This window comes from Protomyctophum bolini (assembly GCF_963924005.1).
Source record: "Protomyctophum bolini genome assembly, chromosome: 9".
Taxonomy (NCBI): Eukaryota; Metazoa; Chordata; class Actinopteri; order Myctophiformes; family Myctophidae; genus Protomyctophum; species Protomyctophum bolini.
The window spans coordinates 2358163-2377913 of record NC_137870.1 but is presented as its reverse complement, the minus strand read 5'-3'; the positions used below and the strand labels follow the sequence as shown (position 1 = coordinate 2377913).

Sequence of the window (19751 nt, the reverse complement as noted above, 5' to 3'; positions counted from 1 at the left end):
TGCAGCGTAGGGAACAGGGCGTTGGTAATGGTTACTTTCATGTGCTGATGTTGCTGCCAAGGTAGTCGTCATATGGTTCCCAGTGTTGTTGTTGTCCAAGTAGTCGTGAAGGTTAAAGGGACACTTCACCCTTTTTGCAAAAAAATATATGTTAATGACGTTTAGGAGCTTTAGAACACTTTCCTGGGGGTCTTTATGTGTGTGATATGTGGTTTTAGATATTTTATATTGTAGCAGTGAGCCTGTTGTCTCTGATGTCATGGACACTGGGCTCACTTCCTTCCTGGACTACATGTTGTCTCAGTAAGACAGCTCTCCCCCCTTTCCACAAGGAGGAGCAGTGCACCAAAGAATTATGGGAATTGTAGTCCAGGAAGGTAGTGAGACCAGTGTCCATGACATCAGAGACAACACGCTCACTGCTACAATCTAAAATATCTAAAACCACATATTACACACATAAAGACCCCCAGGAAAGTGATCTAAAGCTTCTAAACGTCATTAACATATATCTTTTTTCAAAAAGGGTGAAGTGTCCCTTTAACAGTACAGGTTGTAGTTGTTGTCCAAGTCGTGGTGAAGGCTAACAGTACAGGTTGTAGTTTGTTGTCCAAGTCGTGGTGAAGGTTAACAGTACAGGTTGTACAGTGAAGGTTACCAGTGTATGTTACCGATGTACAGTAGTCTCCGTGGACACTATTCTTTGATGCATACTCGACAGCGGCTGACGATGTTCCCTGGATGGTCTCCTTTAACTGTCTGGGGCTGGGGCTTACTGTGGGGGCGAGACACATAATGTCATATAGAGGTTAATGCTCATCATTTTGTTCATTTATTAATGTAGTTTACTGTAGTTTTACTGTTATTCGGTGTGTAGTCTGTCGTTGCTGTCCGACAGAAACCTTGTATATCCATATTTCAGTGTCACACTAAAGCAGTGGAAATAGCAGATCTACAAGCTCACATCACCGTGACACGGTGTTAGCCTGTAGATTGACATTTTTCGATATGTTTTTTTTTTTTAATATAAAATAAATAAAAACAGGAATGGTTTTAGACATACAAGGTTTCACCCGAAAGCAATGCTATGTATGTATGTGCTTTTGTATGTTACTGTTTTAGGGTGTGTGTATATATATACAATACATATATATATATATAACACTATACTCTACCCTGCCGTGAAAAATACTGCGTTGCGATTGTTCGGAAGGTGTGTGGGTGTGTGTATTTTCAGATAACCACACAGTATTATGGTCTTATAACCATTCTTGTCTTCCGATATTTTGTTCTGTTCTAATGTATGCTCTGAGTCTATTTTATTGTCTCGTTCATGCTTCTTGTTTATTTTGTATCAAAGCTTTATATTGCTTTGTTCTGTTGTTTTGACCATGTTCAGAACTTTGGGTCAGCCTTGGGCTGTTGTAAATGTGCTATAAGGTTTGATTTGATTTTCATTCTAAATGAATACACACTGCTCATACATTTTAATAGTCGGCAAGTGCCCATGAAATAGCCATACAAATTAAGTCCGAGCCTTCAGGTTATCAATTAGTTTCCACATTGTAATTACACAGTTCATCATGGATTATCCCTATCGTGCGTGCGTGCGCGTGTGCGTGCGTGCAAAGCAAAGCAAAGGTACCATGTTTATTGTTTACCCAGGATAACTGGACTAAGCTCAAGAACTTGTTTACAGCCAGGCCCTGCTCATAGAACATTTCATGGTAGGGGTTCAATGCCTTGCTCAAGGGCACTTCAGCGGTGGTATTTCTTAACGTCCGGGGATACGAACTAGCGACCTTCCGATATCAAGACCGCTCCGCAAACCGTTCGGGCCAACCGCTGCCGGCCAAGCGTTGCACGCTTACCTGAACATGTTGTTGGGGTCTATGGCAGCCAACCAATAGGAATAGGAGTCAGAGTAATAGTTGCAGGTTCCTCGGCCGTGACACTCGATGAACGGAACACGGCTGAAATGCTCCAGACAGGAGCCAGGAGACGCTAGAGGCTGACCAGAACCCTCGGAACCAACTCCAGTTTGCTACACACGCACGCACGCACGCACGCACGCACGCACACACACACACACACACACACACACACACACACACACACACACACACACACACACACACACACACACACACACACACACACACACACACACACACACACACACACACACACACACACACACACACACACACACACGCACACGCACACGCACACGCACGTGATACTGTTATTGACGTTCATTCAACCTGTATTTGAATTCTCTGAGAGATCATTGAGGGAGAGTGAGACCCTCATTTACAATGACGGAGAGATTGCAACAAACAACCATGCTACGACCACAACGAGAACAAAGAAAAACAATAAGTTCACCCATTCTGACCTGAGATCAGATTCATACGAGGTTTCCACTGGACACACACTGGTCTGATTAACCCATTCTGACCTGAGATCGGATTCTAAAAAATGTCAGTCGTTCTTCGATTTTTCAAAAATAGCAGACCTACAAGCTCGTAGCGCGCCACTCGGTGGCGCGCTACGAGCTTGTAGATCTGCTATTTTTCAATAGCTAAAGCATAACATGATGCTGACACAAAAATGGGTTCCCGTTCAGAATGGGTTATAACAACTGAAAACGGTTACAGGTCGACAGCGATCAGTTAAAACAGTGACATGCTGTACAGGTAATGAACGATTGTATTACCTGGCTGTATGTCCCTAAATTGGCCAATATTGCAAAATATTGTAAGAATTGGGTGCACCAATGCTGAGGTTGGCAAAAGGAGCCAGAAGTCCTAGCCAATCAGTGGAGAGCTGAGTGGTACGTAGACGATAAATAAATGACGATAAATGATGTCCAGCACAGATAAAAAAATGTGGCCTCAATGATCCTAAAATCCTATGTAGAAGACTGACTACGATGGGATGCTGTGCATTTAGCAACTGACGTTATGACATACGTACAGTATATGGAGAATACTTACCATGACAAAGGAGTATCCTTTCCACAAAGAGCGCCACCCACTGGGACATTGTGGAATTTGACATGTCTGACTGTGGACGGCGATGACGTTGGCTTTGGTCTCACATACAGAACACCTGAGCGAGAATAAACACACAAACGTTTGACAAAACATGTATAATCCTGTAGCTGAAAAAAAAAAACAGTGTGCGTGCGTGCGTGCGACGTGCGTGCGTGCGTGCATGTGTGCGTGCGTGCGTGCGTTACCTGCTGACGTATCCCTCTAGTGAATCTCCGGAGAGCAGGGCCATGTCACTGGGCATTGCTTTGTCAGTGGACAGCCAATAGGAGTAGTCGTTTCGTGAGGCGTAGCGGCATGTGTCGTCAGTGTTACAGAAGAGAAACGGCATCGTGGAAAAACGAGCAAGACAGCTGCCTAACGAACCTGAGAAACACACCTGCCATTAGTAGAGCCTTCACATTAACATGGAACGAACGACATGACATATGAACACGGAAAGACATGCTCTTAACACAGAGCCGTCACACTAATACCTATAGTGACATTACACCAACACAGAAAGCCATCACATTAACGAGTGCCACCTGGTGGACGAAGCCACGCGATGAGAAGCAATTCCACTATGACCATAGAGCAGGGGTGTCGAACTCATTTGGGGCGAGGTCCGCATTGGTCAAAAGGTCACTTGATGGGGGCCACAACCAGTTGCGGACGCACGCTCGATGTCTCAAGCCCAACACACACCGGCTCCGTCCGACGCGGCGCGTCAGCGCACGTCGGACGCCGCCGGTGTGCGATAGGTTCATTGAAAATGATGGAGGCGGCTGTTTTGACGCGCGGCGTTCGCAGACGGTGTGGGAGGCCCTTCAGTCAGTCACTGCTATAATATCTATCTATCTATCTATCTATCTATCTATCTATCTATGCTCAGACCCAGCCAGCCAGCCAGCAAGCCACACACATAGTGCTCAGACCCAGCCAGCCAGCAAGCCACACACATAGTGCTCAGACCCAGCCAGCCAGCCAGCCAGCCACACACAGTGCTCAGACCCAGCCAGCCAGCAAGCCACATACATAGTGCTCAGAGCCAGCCAGCCACACACATAGTGCTCAGACCCAGCCAGCCAGCAAGCCACACACATAGTGCTCAGACCCAGCCAGCCAGCAAGCCACACACATAGTGCTCAGACCCAGCCAGCCACACACAGCTCCGTAAGGGAGTGGTTGCACCACTCAAAAAATCTTCAAAAAACTGAAGAGGCTACTGGAGATTGGAGAACCTGATTTGGACATGATCTGATGCAGGACAATGTCACTATGACAGAAAGAGAAGATGGGTCTTCACACATTCACACACACACACACACACACACACACACACACACGACTTTGTCCCTATAATGTGCACGGCACCGTTCTACTTCATCATATCACACAAGAGACGCCACACACCAGTATGGAAGAGAGACTTACCTTATTTGTGTTGTTTTTGGCAGCACATTTTGATTTTAGTTTTAGTCATAGTCTCTTGAATAGTTTTAATTTAGTTTTAGTCACATTTTAGTCACATGAAATGTCTTATAGTGTTAGCTCACAGCGCGACGCGTTGTAGATCAGCTATTTTCAGCATGCAACCAGTTGTAAAATGACTTACACTGGACGAAATTGTCAGTATATTTAGTCTTATTTTTAGTCATCATAGCTTTAGTTTTCATTATATTTTCCATTTAGTTTTCGTCAGTGGAAAAAGAAAAGGTAAGTCGGACGAACATTTCTCATCTTATAGTTTCAGTCGAGGGAAATCAACACTGGTTGAGATTTGGATGACATGACTGCCTGCCTAAATATGTCCCAAACCGCCCCCTAAGGTCTTCCACTGCTGGCCTGCTCGCTTTGCCAAAAAAAATGGCAACTAAAGAATACGGGGAAGCAGCTTTTTGCTTCTAGGGGCCTTCGGCATGGAACAAACTCCCACTGTACAGTACCTTCGACAGGCAGCCTCTGTAGACATTTTTAAAGCTCAGCTCAAGACCCACTTCTACAACATTGCTTTTAATTGATCTTTTATTTTAATCTTTTTTGTTATTCATGTCCTCACTGTATTGCATTACTGCTTGTTTTTTAATGTCGTTGCCTTGCTTATTCTCCATTGTTCTGTAAAGCACTTTGAGCTGCATTTCATGTCATGAAAGGTGCTATACAAATAAAGTTTTATTATTATTATGTTGTGTTTACCGAGGTCTTGACCGTGCGCCCGGTTGTTCCCGTTGATGAACAGCAGGGAGTATCCGGTGTAGAGGCGGTCGGAGCCCTCGGGGCACGGCGGTACGTCCCGTCTCTGGCTGTGCTTGGTGAACAGGAAGCCGTCCGGTGCCTGGGGGGTGGAGCTGATGTGGCCCGGGGGCCCGCGGCGACCCTTCAGCCCGCCTGGGCCCTTTTCACCCTGGATACCTATAGACACATATACGCACGCAATGCACGCACACAATATGTAGAGTGTTTTTGTACTCTGTACAACATAGTTCAGTGATTCTCACCCTGTGGACTCCGTCGTGAGGATTATTGCAAGAAAAATGAGTTTTCATTGTGAGGCCGTTGATCCAAGACACAACACAATTGATTGATTGATTGCTTGCTTAACCCATTTTGACCTGAGATCAGATTCTAAAAATGTCTTCTACATCCTGACAGTTTTCTGAAAAAAGCCATGTTTCTATGTCAGTGGTTCTTCGATTTTTCAAAAAATAGCAGACCTACAACCTACGAGCTTGTAGATCTGCTATTTTTCAATAGCTAAAGCATAACATAATGCGAACACCAAAAGGGGTTCCCGCCTAGAATGGGTTAATTGATTGATCGACTGATTGATTGATTGAATGATTGATACCTTGCGGTCCAGGGAAGCCACCGTCACCCTTCACTCCGAGGAACCCAGGTAGACCTATCGGTCCGCCTAGACCCTGCTCTCCTCTGTGTCCCGGTACACCTGGAAACACAAAAACAATACGTCATATACACTGATCATATTGAACCAAAACCAACGTCAGGGTCAGTTAGGGGTCAGGGTTCAGTTTTAAGGTTGGGGGGGGGGGGGGCATCAAATTGTCAAGACGATGTTTCCTTTGCAACAAAAATGCAGACGCCCCGACGACCACAGGAGATGACCCCCCTGAGACCTGACAGGGTCATTCTATTCTGAAACCAAACAAAAAGGACTCCCTGTCCCCCTGTATCTCCTGGTGATAGTCAGGGTCACATTAACCCCCCCCCCCCCCCCCCCCCAGGTCCCCTGTATCTCCTGGTGATAGTCAGGGACACATTAACCCCCCCCTGTCTCTCCTGGTGATAGTCAGGGACACATTAACCCCCCCCTGTCTCTCCTGGTGATAGTCAGGGACACATTAACCCCCCCCTGTATCTCCTGGTGATAGTCAGAGACACATTAACCCCCCCCCCCCCCCCCCCCCCCTGGTGAAAGTCAGGGACACATTAACCCCCCCCTGTCTCTCCTGGTGATAGTCAGGGACACATTAACCCCCCCCCCCTCCCAGGTCCCCTGTCTCAGGGACACATTACCTGGAGGTCCAAACTCGCCCACGGCCCCGAGGTCCCCTGTCTCTCCTGGTGGCCCCGCTGGTCCCGCTGAACCCTTGTCTCCTGGCAACAGCTCAAGCTGTATGTGGAACTCCATTCCTCTGGGACCTACAGGGGGCAGTAGTGAGTAGTCGTTTTATCACTGTCATTGAGTGACACCCGTGACGGGAGCGTGACATTTCATCGTGCAGATCGGCTACTTTCCGAGTTTGATAAAACAATAATCACACCCGTGTGAAGTTAGGCTAAGTGGTGCAACTCTGTGTGGGCTTTGATTGATTGAAATATTTATTAACAGTTTGTAGAATTACAGTACATTTTAAGCACAAACTCAATACAGAGACTGTTAACTGTGAGTGGACGACCCCAATTAAGCATTACACTTGTTTACAACAGGGTCCACATTGTTCAATTCATCAAAACATTTAGAGACATACAAATAGACACTTCTATGTAGTTAAAAAACAGAACAGGAATTCATCATGAAATTCCCCCGGAACTTCCAGACCCACAGGAACGTGCCCAGGGTGCCGGTCCGGTTCCGGTTCGGTTCCGGCGACCGAAACGGTTGAGAAATGACAGAGTTACCGTGTGTGTGTGTGTGTGTGTGTGTTAGGCTGCGCAACAGTGACACTTGGTTGTGAAAACCAACCAAACCAACCAAAATGGAGGTATCAGGATCGGATCGGAAGCGAAACATCCCTAGTTGTACCCCAGCTGCCCTTTTTCTCTTCTTTCTAATCATTTGTTGGGCCCAAATCATTGTGTTTATTGTCATGATTTGTCAGGAGCCGAGTTGGCTTCGTCAGTACAGTATACTGTACCAAGAGTAATGATGAAAACGTATACAGACAAATTAACACAGGATGTTCAGATACTCACGAGTAATTAATAATGTTACCTGGCTTCCCAGGAAGTCCTAGAAGTCCCGACACACCATGGCTTCCTTCTGTCCCCTTATCACCATTCTCACCTGAAATATCAAACACGATCACTGGGCCTTTCCTCAACTAGGATCTGTACTTTGTGCGCCCTTAATATTGGTTGGTTGCAACATCTCTGATCTGGGATCTGAACCTTGTTTTAACTCTATAATTGCGGCTAGCTGTTAGCATAAACCTCAGTTCCCGGTGCCACCATACGCGTTCATTTCAAAAGACGGAGTTTCCCCCCCACACACTCGTAGTCGTTACATACACACTAGAAGTTAGGAAGGTGGACAAGAGATCCAGAATAAGTCATTTTACACTTGCATGCTGAAAATAGCCGATCTACGAGCTCACAACGCGTCGCACATTTCACCCGACTAAATCAACTGTAGATTTAGTCGACTAAAATCGCATTATATTTAGTCGACTAAAACAAGACTAACACTAAAGTTTCATTCCAAAGGCTACGACTAAAACTAAAATAGAAATGTGCTGCCAATAACAACACTGTCTGCCACTTACCAATAGGACCCATGTTCCCAATGTCTCCCATCAGCCCTTTGGGACCCTGGCCTCCCGGAGACCCATCCTCACCCTGATGGGAAAACACAAAGGAAACCAAAACCAAAATAGACTCATAATCAGTTTCTATATTCTGTTCTGTAATTGTACTCAAATATTATACACTAGCCCTTAACCCGTTGTGAAATACTTGCCGGGTATGCACCCTGGGTGCGTTTTCGCATTTTTTTTATTCACTAATAAATTAATTATTAATTTATAATGTGTTAAATTGGAAAAAAGGGCTTCGTTAAGACCTCCATATTATTATGGTCAATGCCTGAGTGAAAAGTGGGAGTGATTGGTGCAGGCAGTGAGGAGCTACGGAGGTGTTTCTGACACACAGACAGTCACACACACACAGACAGACATTGTCAGAATTATAGTATGATGATGATGATGATGATATAGCATTTGTTTTGTCTCACCGGTTGGCCAGGTAACCCAGGGTCTCCATGGTAACTTACCGGTTGGCCAGGTAACCCAGGGTCTCCATGGTAACTTACCGGTTGGCCAGGTAACCCAGGGTCTCCATGGTAACTTACCGGTTGGCCAGGTAACCCAGGGTCTCCATGGTAACTTACCGGTTGGCCAGGTAACCCAGGGTCTCCGTGGTAACTTACCGGTTGGCCAGGTAACCCAGGGTCTCCATGGTAACTTACCGGTTGGCCAGGTAACCCAGGGTCTCCATGGTAACCTGGAGTGCCCAGCAGTCCCATTGCTCCCTTGGCTCCATTGTCTCCCTTAAAACCTGGACCTGGCTCACCAGGGGGCCCCGACGGGCCCTCAGGGCCTACAGAAGATAATATAAACATGATATACACACACACACCCACCACAATAGAGCGCCGCAGTCCCTCCCCCTTTCAGAAAAACGAGTGGCCCAGGAAATGAAACCCCAATGCATTCTCCCATCGGCACTTCTTATTTAATTTATTTAAAGACGGTTACGCCGCGGACAAAGCCAACTCGGATCGTGACAAATCATGACAATGAACACAATGTTTTGGGCCGATCAAATAATTTATAAGACGAAAAACAAAACAAATAGTGTTGTCTCCTGACTTTCTTTTCTTCTTTCTAATGATTTGATCGGCCCAAAACATTGTGTTCATTGTCATGATTTGTCACGATCCGAGTTGGCTTTGTCCGCGGCGTAACCGTCTTTAAATAAATTAAATAAGAAGTGCCGATGGGAGAATGCATTGGGGTTTTCATTTCCTGCTTTGCTGGAGTATTTCCACTTCTCTGTACTTTTACTTCTACTCCACTACATCTCAGAGGCAAATATTGTACAGTACTTTTACTCCACTACAATTATTTGAAAACGTACCAGTTACTTTTTGTATTATCACTACAAAACATACATTAACCACTTCAGCCGTGCAGTGAATAATACATTTTATACATTAACCACTTCAGCCGTGCAGTGAATAATACATCTGTTATTTTTCAAAAGATTATTATAGATTTTATCCGTGTGAACACTCACGCAGATCAGCTATTTTCGTTGTTTGTATTAATACAGTGTATTTATAAATTGATACTTTTTGTATCAGTACATTGAGTACTTTTACCACCACTGATATATAAAATGTGTGTAAAGTGTACCTCTTTCTCCTGTTTCTCCAATGGGGCCCCTGTCTCCTTTGGGCCCCTGGATACAAGACCCATCTATGCCCGAACTGCCCGGCTCCCCAAGTTCTCCCGCCTGTCCCGTGGGACCTCTGTCCCCCAGTTCCCCTTGAGGACCCGGGGGTCCGTAGGCCCCTGGAGGCCCCTCGTCTCCTTGTATACCTTGACATGGGAAGAGGAGAAACGAATGGTTCCGTTGGTCTATGAACTGATAATGACGGGTTCATTATTGGTTATCGCTGGTTATCAAAAGAAACCACCAAAGTGGAAACAGTGGCACGAGAAGTGCCCATTTCTTTATCTGGGCTAACGTGTTTTGGGCCTCAGCCATTTCTCGCCGCAGATAAAAAATGTTAAATTATATGTTTCAATTCGTTGTTTTTTGTAGCACCCACTGTTGGAGAGATGTTCAGAGGAAGCGCAACCGCCCCATATACTGTACTGTCTGTACAGATGTAGTTACTAGTTCATTATTATTACATCAATATTATAACTAGCTACTAGTTTTTAACACTAGAAGGTCTAAGAGGTCATTTTGACCGTTTTTTTTATTATTTTAAAGTTGATTATCTTTGAGCCCATGAAGCTTTCAGAAGGTTCCCCTTCCATGAGCATCATCATCCATCACCATTCTATCATCTCAGAAAATCTTGACATCTGAAAAAAATTCTAAATGTGAATTTAAGCACATGCAAATTTAGCTGATTTTATTTCTTAAGGGAAACTCACCAAGTTGACCTTTTTGTCCGACTTGTCCGAGAGGTCCAACACCAGGAACTATAATGAACCAATCACAGCAAAGAATGCCACAATTACTAACTGGGATTCAGAAGTTCATTAAATAAAATAATAAAAAATCATTAACACAGGTTTATTGTAAATATAATGTAAATATATTTACAATATATTTTACAATGTAAATATATTGGTTTTTAGCAAGAATGCACCATCCGTAATCCCTGAAAAGTACCAATAACACGAAAAACAGGATGAAATACAAATAATTGTAATGCATAGATGGAAATGTAAAAATGAACTGCTACCAGACCACTCTGAGCTCTGAAATCGGAGCAGATTCTCAAGAGCGTATTTATGAATGCACCTTAATATCAGGCTATACATAATATGTGACTAAATTTGACGGAGGGACTGCCATTGATGCCAATTTTGAATTTTGAATTCATATGTCATATGAAAGCAGGGAATCATAGCTTCAAATTGACATATTGGTTGTTCAGTTTGACCCACCAGTTTTGGAGATATGGCTTAGAGAGTAATGTCTTGCAGAAAACAGCGAGTTGAGAAAACAGGCTTGTAAGGTTGCCGTCTATGGTTTCTCACATTACACCTAGCTACATGTTTGGGCATTTATTTCATATTTACATGTCTATTTCAGCTCCGATACTTATTTCAGACATGCTCTATGTGAAGAGTATGCCTGTGTTATTAACTCATTAAAAAAAAACCTTTCTCCTCTGGTGAAAAGCTGGAATTTGCGCGATGGCAGGCTCTCAGTCAAATCTGGTCACATATGATGCCATTCTGTTTTGTAACCATTGGTATAGGCTTAATATTCCTTTCGATAAACATAGGAATGTAAGACACAATGCTAGTATTAATACAATTTACAGTAGATATCTCTGCTGTCGAAAAGAAACCACCTAACTCCAAAATGTCAGGAAATGAAAAATATACATTTTTCAGCTTATATTTTGAAAACTCTGCCGTTGACGTTGTGACTTTATATATTGTCAATGACTTGCATGACGGGGGGAGGAGAGGTGGTGGAGTTAGTTGCTTGTAGCAGACAGTTTGAGGAGAGGTGGTGGAGTTAGTTGCTTGTAGCAGACAGTTTGAGGAGAGGTGGTGGAGTTAGTTGCTTGTAGCAGACAGTTTGAGGAGAGGTGGTGGAGTTAGTTGCTTGTAGCAGACAGTTTGAGTGTCCAATGGAGTTCCGAAGCGCTTTTTTACTACCGATACTTTTCATTGGTTCAATATTTCCAAAATAACACACAGAAGTAAGGGTGTTCAATAGCACTGATTTATGAAAAAGAAAAAAAAACAATTTTAGTTTTAGTCACATTTTAGTCACCTGGAATGTTTTAGTGTTAGTCTAGCTTCAGTCGACCAAATATCATAAGAATTTAGTCGACTAAATCTACAGTTGTTTTATTCGAACAATTTATTTTTTCTGCGGTCCTTGATGCCATCGCAATGACTGATTTTTTCACATGCTGAAAATATCAGATCTACAAGCTCACAAGCTTGTAGCTTGTAGATCTGATATTTTCAGCATGCATACCAAGTGTAAAATGACTGAATCTCTTGTCCACTAGTCCCTTCCTAACATTTTAGTCGAGTTTTTATTTGTTGACGAAATCGTCAGTATATTTAGTCTTAGTTTTAGTCATCATAACTTTAAGTTTTCATTTAGTTTCCATTTAGTTTCAGTCAGTGAAAAAAGGTAGTCGACGAACACTTTTCGTCTTAGTTTTAGTCGACGAAAACAACACTGCTGGTCACGCGACTGCTCCTGTATACAATACCTCCCATCTCTCCTCTTCTGCCTCCTACTCTCTCCTGTCCTCTCCTATCTCATATTATCGGACCTTTCTACAGCATGTCTCCTACCTCCCATGTCTCCTTTCTCTCCAGCCGGTCCTGGTATTCCATCTCGTCCTTGACTCCCTCTGGGCCCCGGAAGGCCCGGGTACCCGGGGTGGCCGTGGTTACCTATAGGTGACACACAGTCGTAGAGTCTTAATAACATGAAGTAATAACCATTTTTATGTAACCACCATGACTTCTAATAACATTACTGGAATAAATAGATACTGTAATACTGTAAATAAATACTGTAATATAATACGTAAGGGATAATATATGGCTAGGTGGTCAGTGTCGGGAGATAATTCACCGACAGGGAGTTTAACCACCGAGGCAAAGCTGAGCTGAGCTTCCTGAAATAAAATGGGCCACTTCAGAGCCAGCATTTCAGGATTAAACTTGAAATGTCCACCATTTCCATTTCCCTACACCTTTAAAAGAACTGAACTTTATTCCTATACAAAATCACGACCGTACGTTCACAGTGAATGAGTGGGCTGCCGACCGGAAGTGCACCGGCAGGCCCAAAGGGTTGGCTGCATATTATAGCCCATTGTAGGAGTTGAGGCATTACATTTCGTTGACTCGCTTCCACTGATAAATATTGTGAAAATAGCAGATCTACAAAGCTTGGAGACAGTGGCGTGCACAGAGGGTGTGTACAGTGTACAGTATGTGGGCCATAAAAAAAAAGGTTCTAATATATGAATTATGTTCCAAAATCTATAAATCTCACACTATTAAGGCAACCGGCCGGTTCCACGTGCTGCACAAGGTGCCCTTTTTTCACTTGAGCACCTGCCCCTCTAAATGTCTGTGCACGCCACTGCTTGAAGATTGGCCCACACACACACACACACACACACACACACACACCAGAACCATTGGGTATGCTATGCTGGGGTACCTGGGAGCCCATTGGGTCCATCGGCTCCCGTAGCTCCGGAGGCTCCGTCGACACCCTGCAGCCCGGGTATCCCTGGAACACCTGACATACAGAGATAGACACGTCGTTAGAAGTACATTCAAGTAATCCTGGTCTCTAAACTGCCTCCCCCTGGCCAGCCGGGGCGCCTGATGGAGGGGAAAGGAACTGGTTGGAATAACGTGTTCCTTCCACGCGCTACGTCCAACCAGGGAAACTCCCCCCTGTCAGGTGTAAAGGAGCAACTTGGACACTCAGGCATGAAGGAAGCATGAGTTCAAGTCCGTTGCTCTCCCCTTGTCCCCCATATATGGGGACTAGGTTGCTCTCCCCTTGTCCCCCATATATGGGGACTAGGTTGGTGGAGGGTGTGTAGAGCCCAGGATCACATTAGATGATTGACACAGGGGTGAACAATGGGTTACAAAATCGTGGGATAAAAAAGAAAATAAAAAATAAAAAAAGTACATTTAAGTACTCATTCATTTTATGAATTCATGGAACGACATTGACAATATTGACATCACGAACAAATCATTGCTATAGGCAGTTGCTACAGTAAATATAGTTTCTATTGTGTCTTCTAGCTAGACAGACGGACGGACGGACAGACAGACAGACAGACAGACAGACGGACGGACGGACGGACGGACGGACGGACGGACGGACGGACGGACAGACAGACAGACAGACAGACAGACAGACAGACAGACAGACAGACAGACAGACAGACAGACAGACAGACAGACGGACGGACAGACAGACAACCTCTTTCTCCAGCGTCGCCCTGTGAGCCTCTGTCGCCACCGGGACCGCTGTTTCCTGGCACTCCAGGCGTTCCTGCATCTCCCCTATCTCCCTTCACTCCTGCTGTTGCTCTAACTCCCACCACCCCCTGACAGGAGCACACAGTGAAAGGATATGGTCAAAAGGGTGTGTGTGTGTGTGTGTGTGTGTGTGTGTGTGTGTGTGTGTGTGTGTGTGTGTGTGTGTGTGTGTGTGTGTGTGTGTGTGTGTGTGTGTGTGTGTGCGACGTGCGTGCGTGCGTGCGACGTGCGTGCGTGCGTGCGTGCGCGCGTGCTGATATATCCTCCGTGTCTGGTGGGTGGTCAATTTCTTCATCAAACTATCAATTCTGCCAAAAGGAAACTCATGAGAGAATGAGATCTATACCAAGTCGGAGAACAATATATTGATTGATTTATTGATTGATTATTTTATTAGATAATGAAAAATGCAAACACCACAGGGTACAGTCTAGCATTTGGTCCAAAAGGATAGCACCGAAGAAAGACCTTGCAGTCTTCCATTCGGGTCTTATGCACGCACACGCAATCAAGACATGAACAATAAAGAATGGACAACAAAAATTGATCTAAAAAACATGACATCTATGTACAGGTTGGAGTAGAAGTAAGTCAGAAGGGGGTTAAAGAGGTGGGCGTGGGGGGATCATTTCCTCTCCTTTTGACCTGCTTACAGGTGAATTTCCAGGCCTGTTTTAACACTTTCAGCGCCTCCTGCTGGCCATTTGAAATGACCGCAGGGAGCCAGCAATAATTATACCCTATATAGGCGCCATTCTATTACCGTCAATACAGCCCAATACAACGAGTAGAGGCGCAAAAACTTTTCCGAGCAGCAACAGACATGTCTCAGGTTTCACCACAAGCGGTGACATGGCTGGCGCGATGCGACCAGAAATCACTGTTTACATCTGAACGGTTTGGACTAAAACAACAACAACCTTTGGAGTATTTTTCGGAGAAAACAAGCAACAAAGAAACGACAATGAGTGGATCCTTATGGGAGGCGAGCATTGATGCTCACGAGGTACCGTCTTGCAGCCTGGGCAGCACGGAAGGTTAGTGTTGAGCTTCGGCTGCATGGTACTAATAATATAACCCTTACTAAACGCCATCTGACGGGTTTGGCGACCTCCGGGGTTACATCTTAACCCCGTCATTTGACGGGTTGCGAGGCGATCTGGCGTCCATCGTGTTAAAGGAAGACATTGATTTGCTTGTTTTCAGGGCATTCCACACCGTGGAATGCCCTCAAAACAGTGCAGTGCTGTGGAAGGTGAATTTACCCATATTTGTTTTAAAACTGGATTCATGCACCAGTTCATTGTTCACGCTAGCTCTCGTATTGTGGCTCTGGGTGTTGCTCACTTTTTTTGTTTTGATTACCGTCGTGTTCTTGGCCACAAGTAGGCTACTGAGAGCAGGGAGGGCAGAGTGGCATGTACCATTTTTTAGTCAGTCCCATTTTCAATTGCTTGATTCTATCTTCTAACCGGAGCCAGCCTAATATTTATGCTATCAAAATGCGCTGCACAAAAGGAGGCTCATGGGCTCCAGGCCTAGAAGAAGTGGATAATATTTAGTTTTGGGATGTTTTTGGATGCTTAGTTTTCTGTGCTTCCCTTAAACAAAATGAAGAAGATGCAGTACTGCAACGTCCCGGAATTTAACTGCAGCTTCCTCCCCTGGCCTAGATGGCTCTAAAGGGCCCATACATTTATACTAGCAGGAGAAGTACACGGAATGTAACAGGCAGTCAATCCTTACATGGGCTTCATTCTATAGATGACTCTCACACAGTCGGCATCCGAGAAATAGGTTTTGCGTGAACCGCGGCTGTTAGTAAAGGGGTTGTCAGGAAAAGGAGTTTGTCAGAGAAGTGATGATGTCAGCCTCCTTGCCGAGGGTGACATGTTTCATCTACTAATACATTAAAAGAAACAATACCACGATTACTGTTACTGTTAAGGTGGTTGCACACCGGCCGCGTTTTTCGGAAAACCCGATGGAGAAACGCAGCTAAAAATCAGAATTTGCACCCGATTCGCGCCCGGTGTGTGGAGACCTTTACTGTGCGTGCAGCTGTGCAGGTGTGTGTGTGTGTGCGTGCACATGTGCGTGTGTGGATGCTACCTTTTCTCCCTGAGCTCCTTTGGGTCCTGGTCCTGGGATACTGGCTTCCCCTTTAGAGCCTTTAACTCCAGTGAGGCCTGGGACTCCGTCAGAACCGGGCTCTCCGCGGGAACCTGGGTCACCTTTGCCACCCTTTTGACCTGATGGAAAACAAAAACCCCAGACAACTTGTGAAAAATAAATGCACAAGAAAAATAACAAATACAAAAATATATAATCATAACTGCGCGTGTGCATAATCACAGGGGAATGCATCGTTTGCCTGATGTATGTGTATTATATTAATGAACAAGTATATCTATATACAAGTCAAATCAATATGAATATGTTAATCTATTTATAAATGCACCACATCTCTGTCTCTCTCTCTGTGTGTGTGTGTGTGTGTGTGTGTGTGTGTGTGTGTGTGTGTGTGTGTGTGTGTGTGTGTGTGTGTGTGTGTGTGTGTGTGTGTGTGTGTGTGTGTGTGTGTGTGTGTGTGTGTGTGTGTGTGTGTGTGTGTGTGTGTGCATGTGTGTGTGCGTGTGTGTGTGTATTTCATGAGATTATGTAATACAGGCGCAGACTATGTGTTAAATCTGTTATATGAAGCAGCAGTAATCACATACGCAGGACGACGAATCATGACGAGAATGACACGCGGCGGTTCTGACGCATATGTCACCGGGGACAGTGGTTTTATATACAAGGGGGCCCTGGTCATTTTTCAGTTCTTTACATATTATGAACCTGCACACTGTAACCTTTCATATGATCTATTGCTCATTGAAATTGGGGGGGAAATGAAGAAGATATGACCATTTGAAACTTGTTTAACTGAAAACACCAAAGTACAGAATTTGCCATTTTAAGATTTCATAGTATTTAGCATCTCTGAGCCCAGGAATGGGTGTGACAATAGATACTTGCCTCCACCCCTAGGCCTTGCATAAACACTCCCCCCATCCTCTAACCACTCCACACTGTCAACTGCACAGAATGACTTGAGTGGACACACATAATAAGGACATCTAAACTCTTAGAATAAAAATAAATAGAGATGAGAAAGTATCAATATTGCAATATAGAAATATAGGACGGACGTTGTTTAGTGTATGTTTTGTAATGATACAATCTAAAAAGTAACTAGTATGCTAATTGAGTTTTCAAATAAATAACACTGCAAGTAGGCTATAATTTATTCCATGAAGTTACTTGTAGTTTTAGACCCATGCTTTTAATTGCTAAATTCAAAACCTTACCAACAGAAAGTCAGGGGGAAAAATGGATTGATCAAATTATATAAAAGACGGATTTCACCGCGACTTTTTTTTCTCCAACGTTGGTGACATTATTGTAAATAAATCTTTAACAATTTCTTTTTTTGAATGGTGTATGTCATGCCTTTTTATTAGTAACGTATCATTGTGTTTACTATAGGTTAGTACAGCTAACTTGAATCACTTCAAACTGTTCAATTGTAACTGCAATAACATAGATGGAATGTATTTTACATTTACAAAATTTGCATTATTATCTAGTTTTCAAATCGAATCTAGTTTTGAGAAAATGTCCACCACATGGCATGGTGGCGCCCCCCCCTGGTCCTTACATTGAACAGCACTTGTCCTATGCTTTTTGTTTTCCTGCATAGGCCTACTGTTAATAGTAGCTGTTTTCAATCAATCATACCGCTACCTGAAAAGCAGATGATCAGTTCTCAAACTTCTCAGATCATGCCTTAAAAAACTACATCTATGCATGGGTCAAAACGATAACATGTATAGGTTTGTCAAATACGTTATTTCTTTTTTATAGAGCACCGAAGTCTGACGTCACTTTCAGTAGAGGGCGTCTGTCCCCAGGTTCATGTATTTTTTTAGTTGCATTGAAATCGCCATAGGAGGATTTTTAGATTGCTTCATATAAGAACTGTGTTTGAAAAATAAACATGTCATCCCGGCCGCTTCACTCATATGGATATGAAGAATCGACTGACTGAGAGAAAACGCTAATGTTACTGCTGCTGAATTAGTTACATTTTCGCTAGAAGCAGACTGTATCATATATGAGTGACTGACTGTTGCAAACGATACAGAGACACCTCCCAGACAATAACGCAGAGACAGCTTGTTTATTTTTGGACCACAACGCTTATAGTAGACGATATTAAGATCACCCCATGTTATTCTCCATAGAGAAATTACTTCCGCGAACCAGGAGGGGAATCGAAGGGATGAGCGAGTTACGTCAGGACTTCGGTAATCATCAATACGTGTGTGTGGGGCACACAATGTCATTGTAGTAATTTTTCTCAATACATCACATTTCTTCTCAAATAATTTGGACGTTTTATTATCATTGTCTACATCGGCCTAACTGCGTTCACCATGTTAAAAAAACTAAACAAGTTGTGCCCTCTCAGACCAGACCAATATAATCAAACAAATACCAACATTGATGAGGCAGACGTCACACCCCCTGAATTTAATTTAGTTCACTTTAGGGTGACTGTGAAATAACCTGTTTGAAGTTGACAGACGTGGTAATCTTTAGTTATAATCATTTGAGATAAGAACACAATTGTCTCTCTCTCTCTCCCGCTGAGGGGGAGATTGGGTAGGGGGGGGCATCTGTCTCCCCCTGCCCTCACACATGTCCCACAGCACATTACCCCAACTCAGCCCTCAGAAGATAAAAAAATGATGATGTAAACAAAATGGCGGCAGCGCCACGCCCACAAAGTGCCCTAGAAAAAACATGATGACGTAAACAAAATGGCGCCCACAAAGTGCCCTAGGAATAAAAGTCAGAAAAAACAATAACATTGTCCATATATGGACAGGGTAAGGGTGTTTTTTGTTACCTGGCAACCCCATGTCTCCTATGTTACCGGGGTGACCGTGGGCACCGGGGACTCCTTTGTCTCCATGTCTGCCCGCATCTCCGGGAGGCCCTACACGCACACACACACACACACACACACACACACACACACACACACACACACACACACACGCACACACACGCACACGCACACACACACACACACACACACACACACACACACACACCATTTCCAGTTCTGCCCTCAACATGTTCATTTTCAAAGGAGCAAACGTGAAAACCTCATATCTGCACACACTGATGCTCAAACATAGCAAATGGAAGTTGCAGTTCACACACATCCACAAGGGAGTGGTTTTTATTAATGGCCCTCATTTAGGATACCAGGATTATTATATTATTATATGCCACACCTGTGGAATCATCCCCTCATTAATATGCCAATATGACACAGTTGTGTCATACACTAGTATGACACAACTAGTGTTGTTTTCTAACCCATTCTGACCGGGCACCCATTTTGGTGTTAGCATCATGTTATGCTTTACCTATTGAAAAATAGCAGATCTACAAGCTCATATCGCGCCACCAAGTGGCGCGATACGAGCTTGTAGGTCTGCTATTTTTTAAAAATTCGAAGAACGACTGACATTTTTAGAATCTGATCTCAGGTCAGAATGGGTTCATCAGACCAGTGTGTGTCCAGTGGAAACCTGGTATGAATCTGATCTCAGGT

At 44.1% G+C, this 19751-nt stretch overlaps 1 protein-coding gene across 1 annotated transcript in view; it reads right to left on the bottom strand.

Annotated features, from left to right (window-relative positions):
• Positions 1 to 559: 559 nt before the first annotated feature.
• Positions 560 to 19751, bottom strand: part of LOC308321026 (uncharacterized protein) — a 58063-nt gene continuing 38871 nt past the window's right edge. Inside the window, exons 25-41 of the mRNA XM_080771803.1 lie at positions 19035 to 19124; positions 16190 to 16329; positions 14019 to 14145; positions 13233 to 13313; positions 12350 to 12451; positions 10448 to 10495; positions 9695 to 9880; positions 8746 to 8876; positions 8045 to 8117; positions 7495 to 7566; positions 6576 to 6701; positions 5887 to 5985; positions 5235 to 5450; positions 3245 to 3422; positions 3000 to 3114; positions 1872 to 2044; positions 560 to 775 (exon numbers count right to left, since the gene is read on the bottom strand). Of these exons, the coding sequence (XP_080627929.1) occupies positions 697 to 775; positions 1872 to 2044; positions 3000 to 3114; positions 3245 to 3422; positions 5235 to 5450; positions 5887 to 5985; positions 6576 to 6701; positions 7495 to 7566; positions 8045 to 8117; positions 8746 to 8876; positions 9695 to 9880; positions 10448 to 10495; positions 12350 to 12451; positions 13233 to 13313; positions 14019 to 14145; positions 16190 to 16329; positions 19035 to 19124 (2036 nt within the window). The 3' untranslated portion in view covers positions 560 to 696. The remainder of the gene's footprint in view (positions 776 to 1871; positions 2045 to 2999; positions 3115 to 3244; positions 3423 to 5234; positions 5451 to 5886; positions 5986 to 6575; positions 6702 to 7494; positions 7567 to 8044; positions 8118 to 8745; positions 8877 to 9694; positions 9881 to 10447; positions 10496 to 12349; positions 12452 to 13232; positions 13314 to 14018; positions 14146 to 16189; positions 16330 to 19034; positions 19125 to 19751) is intronic.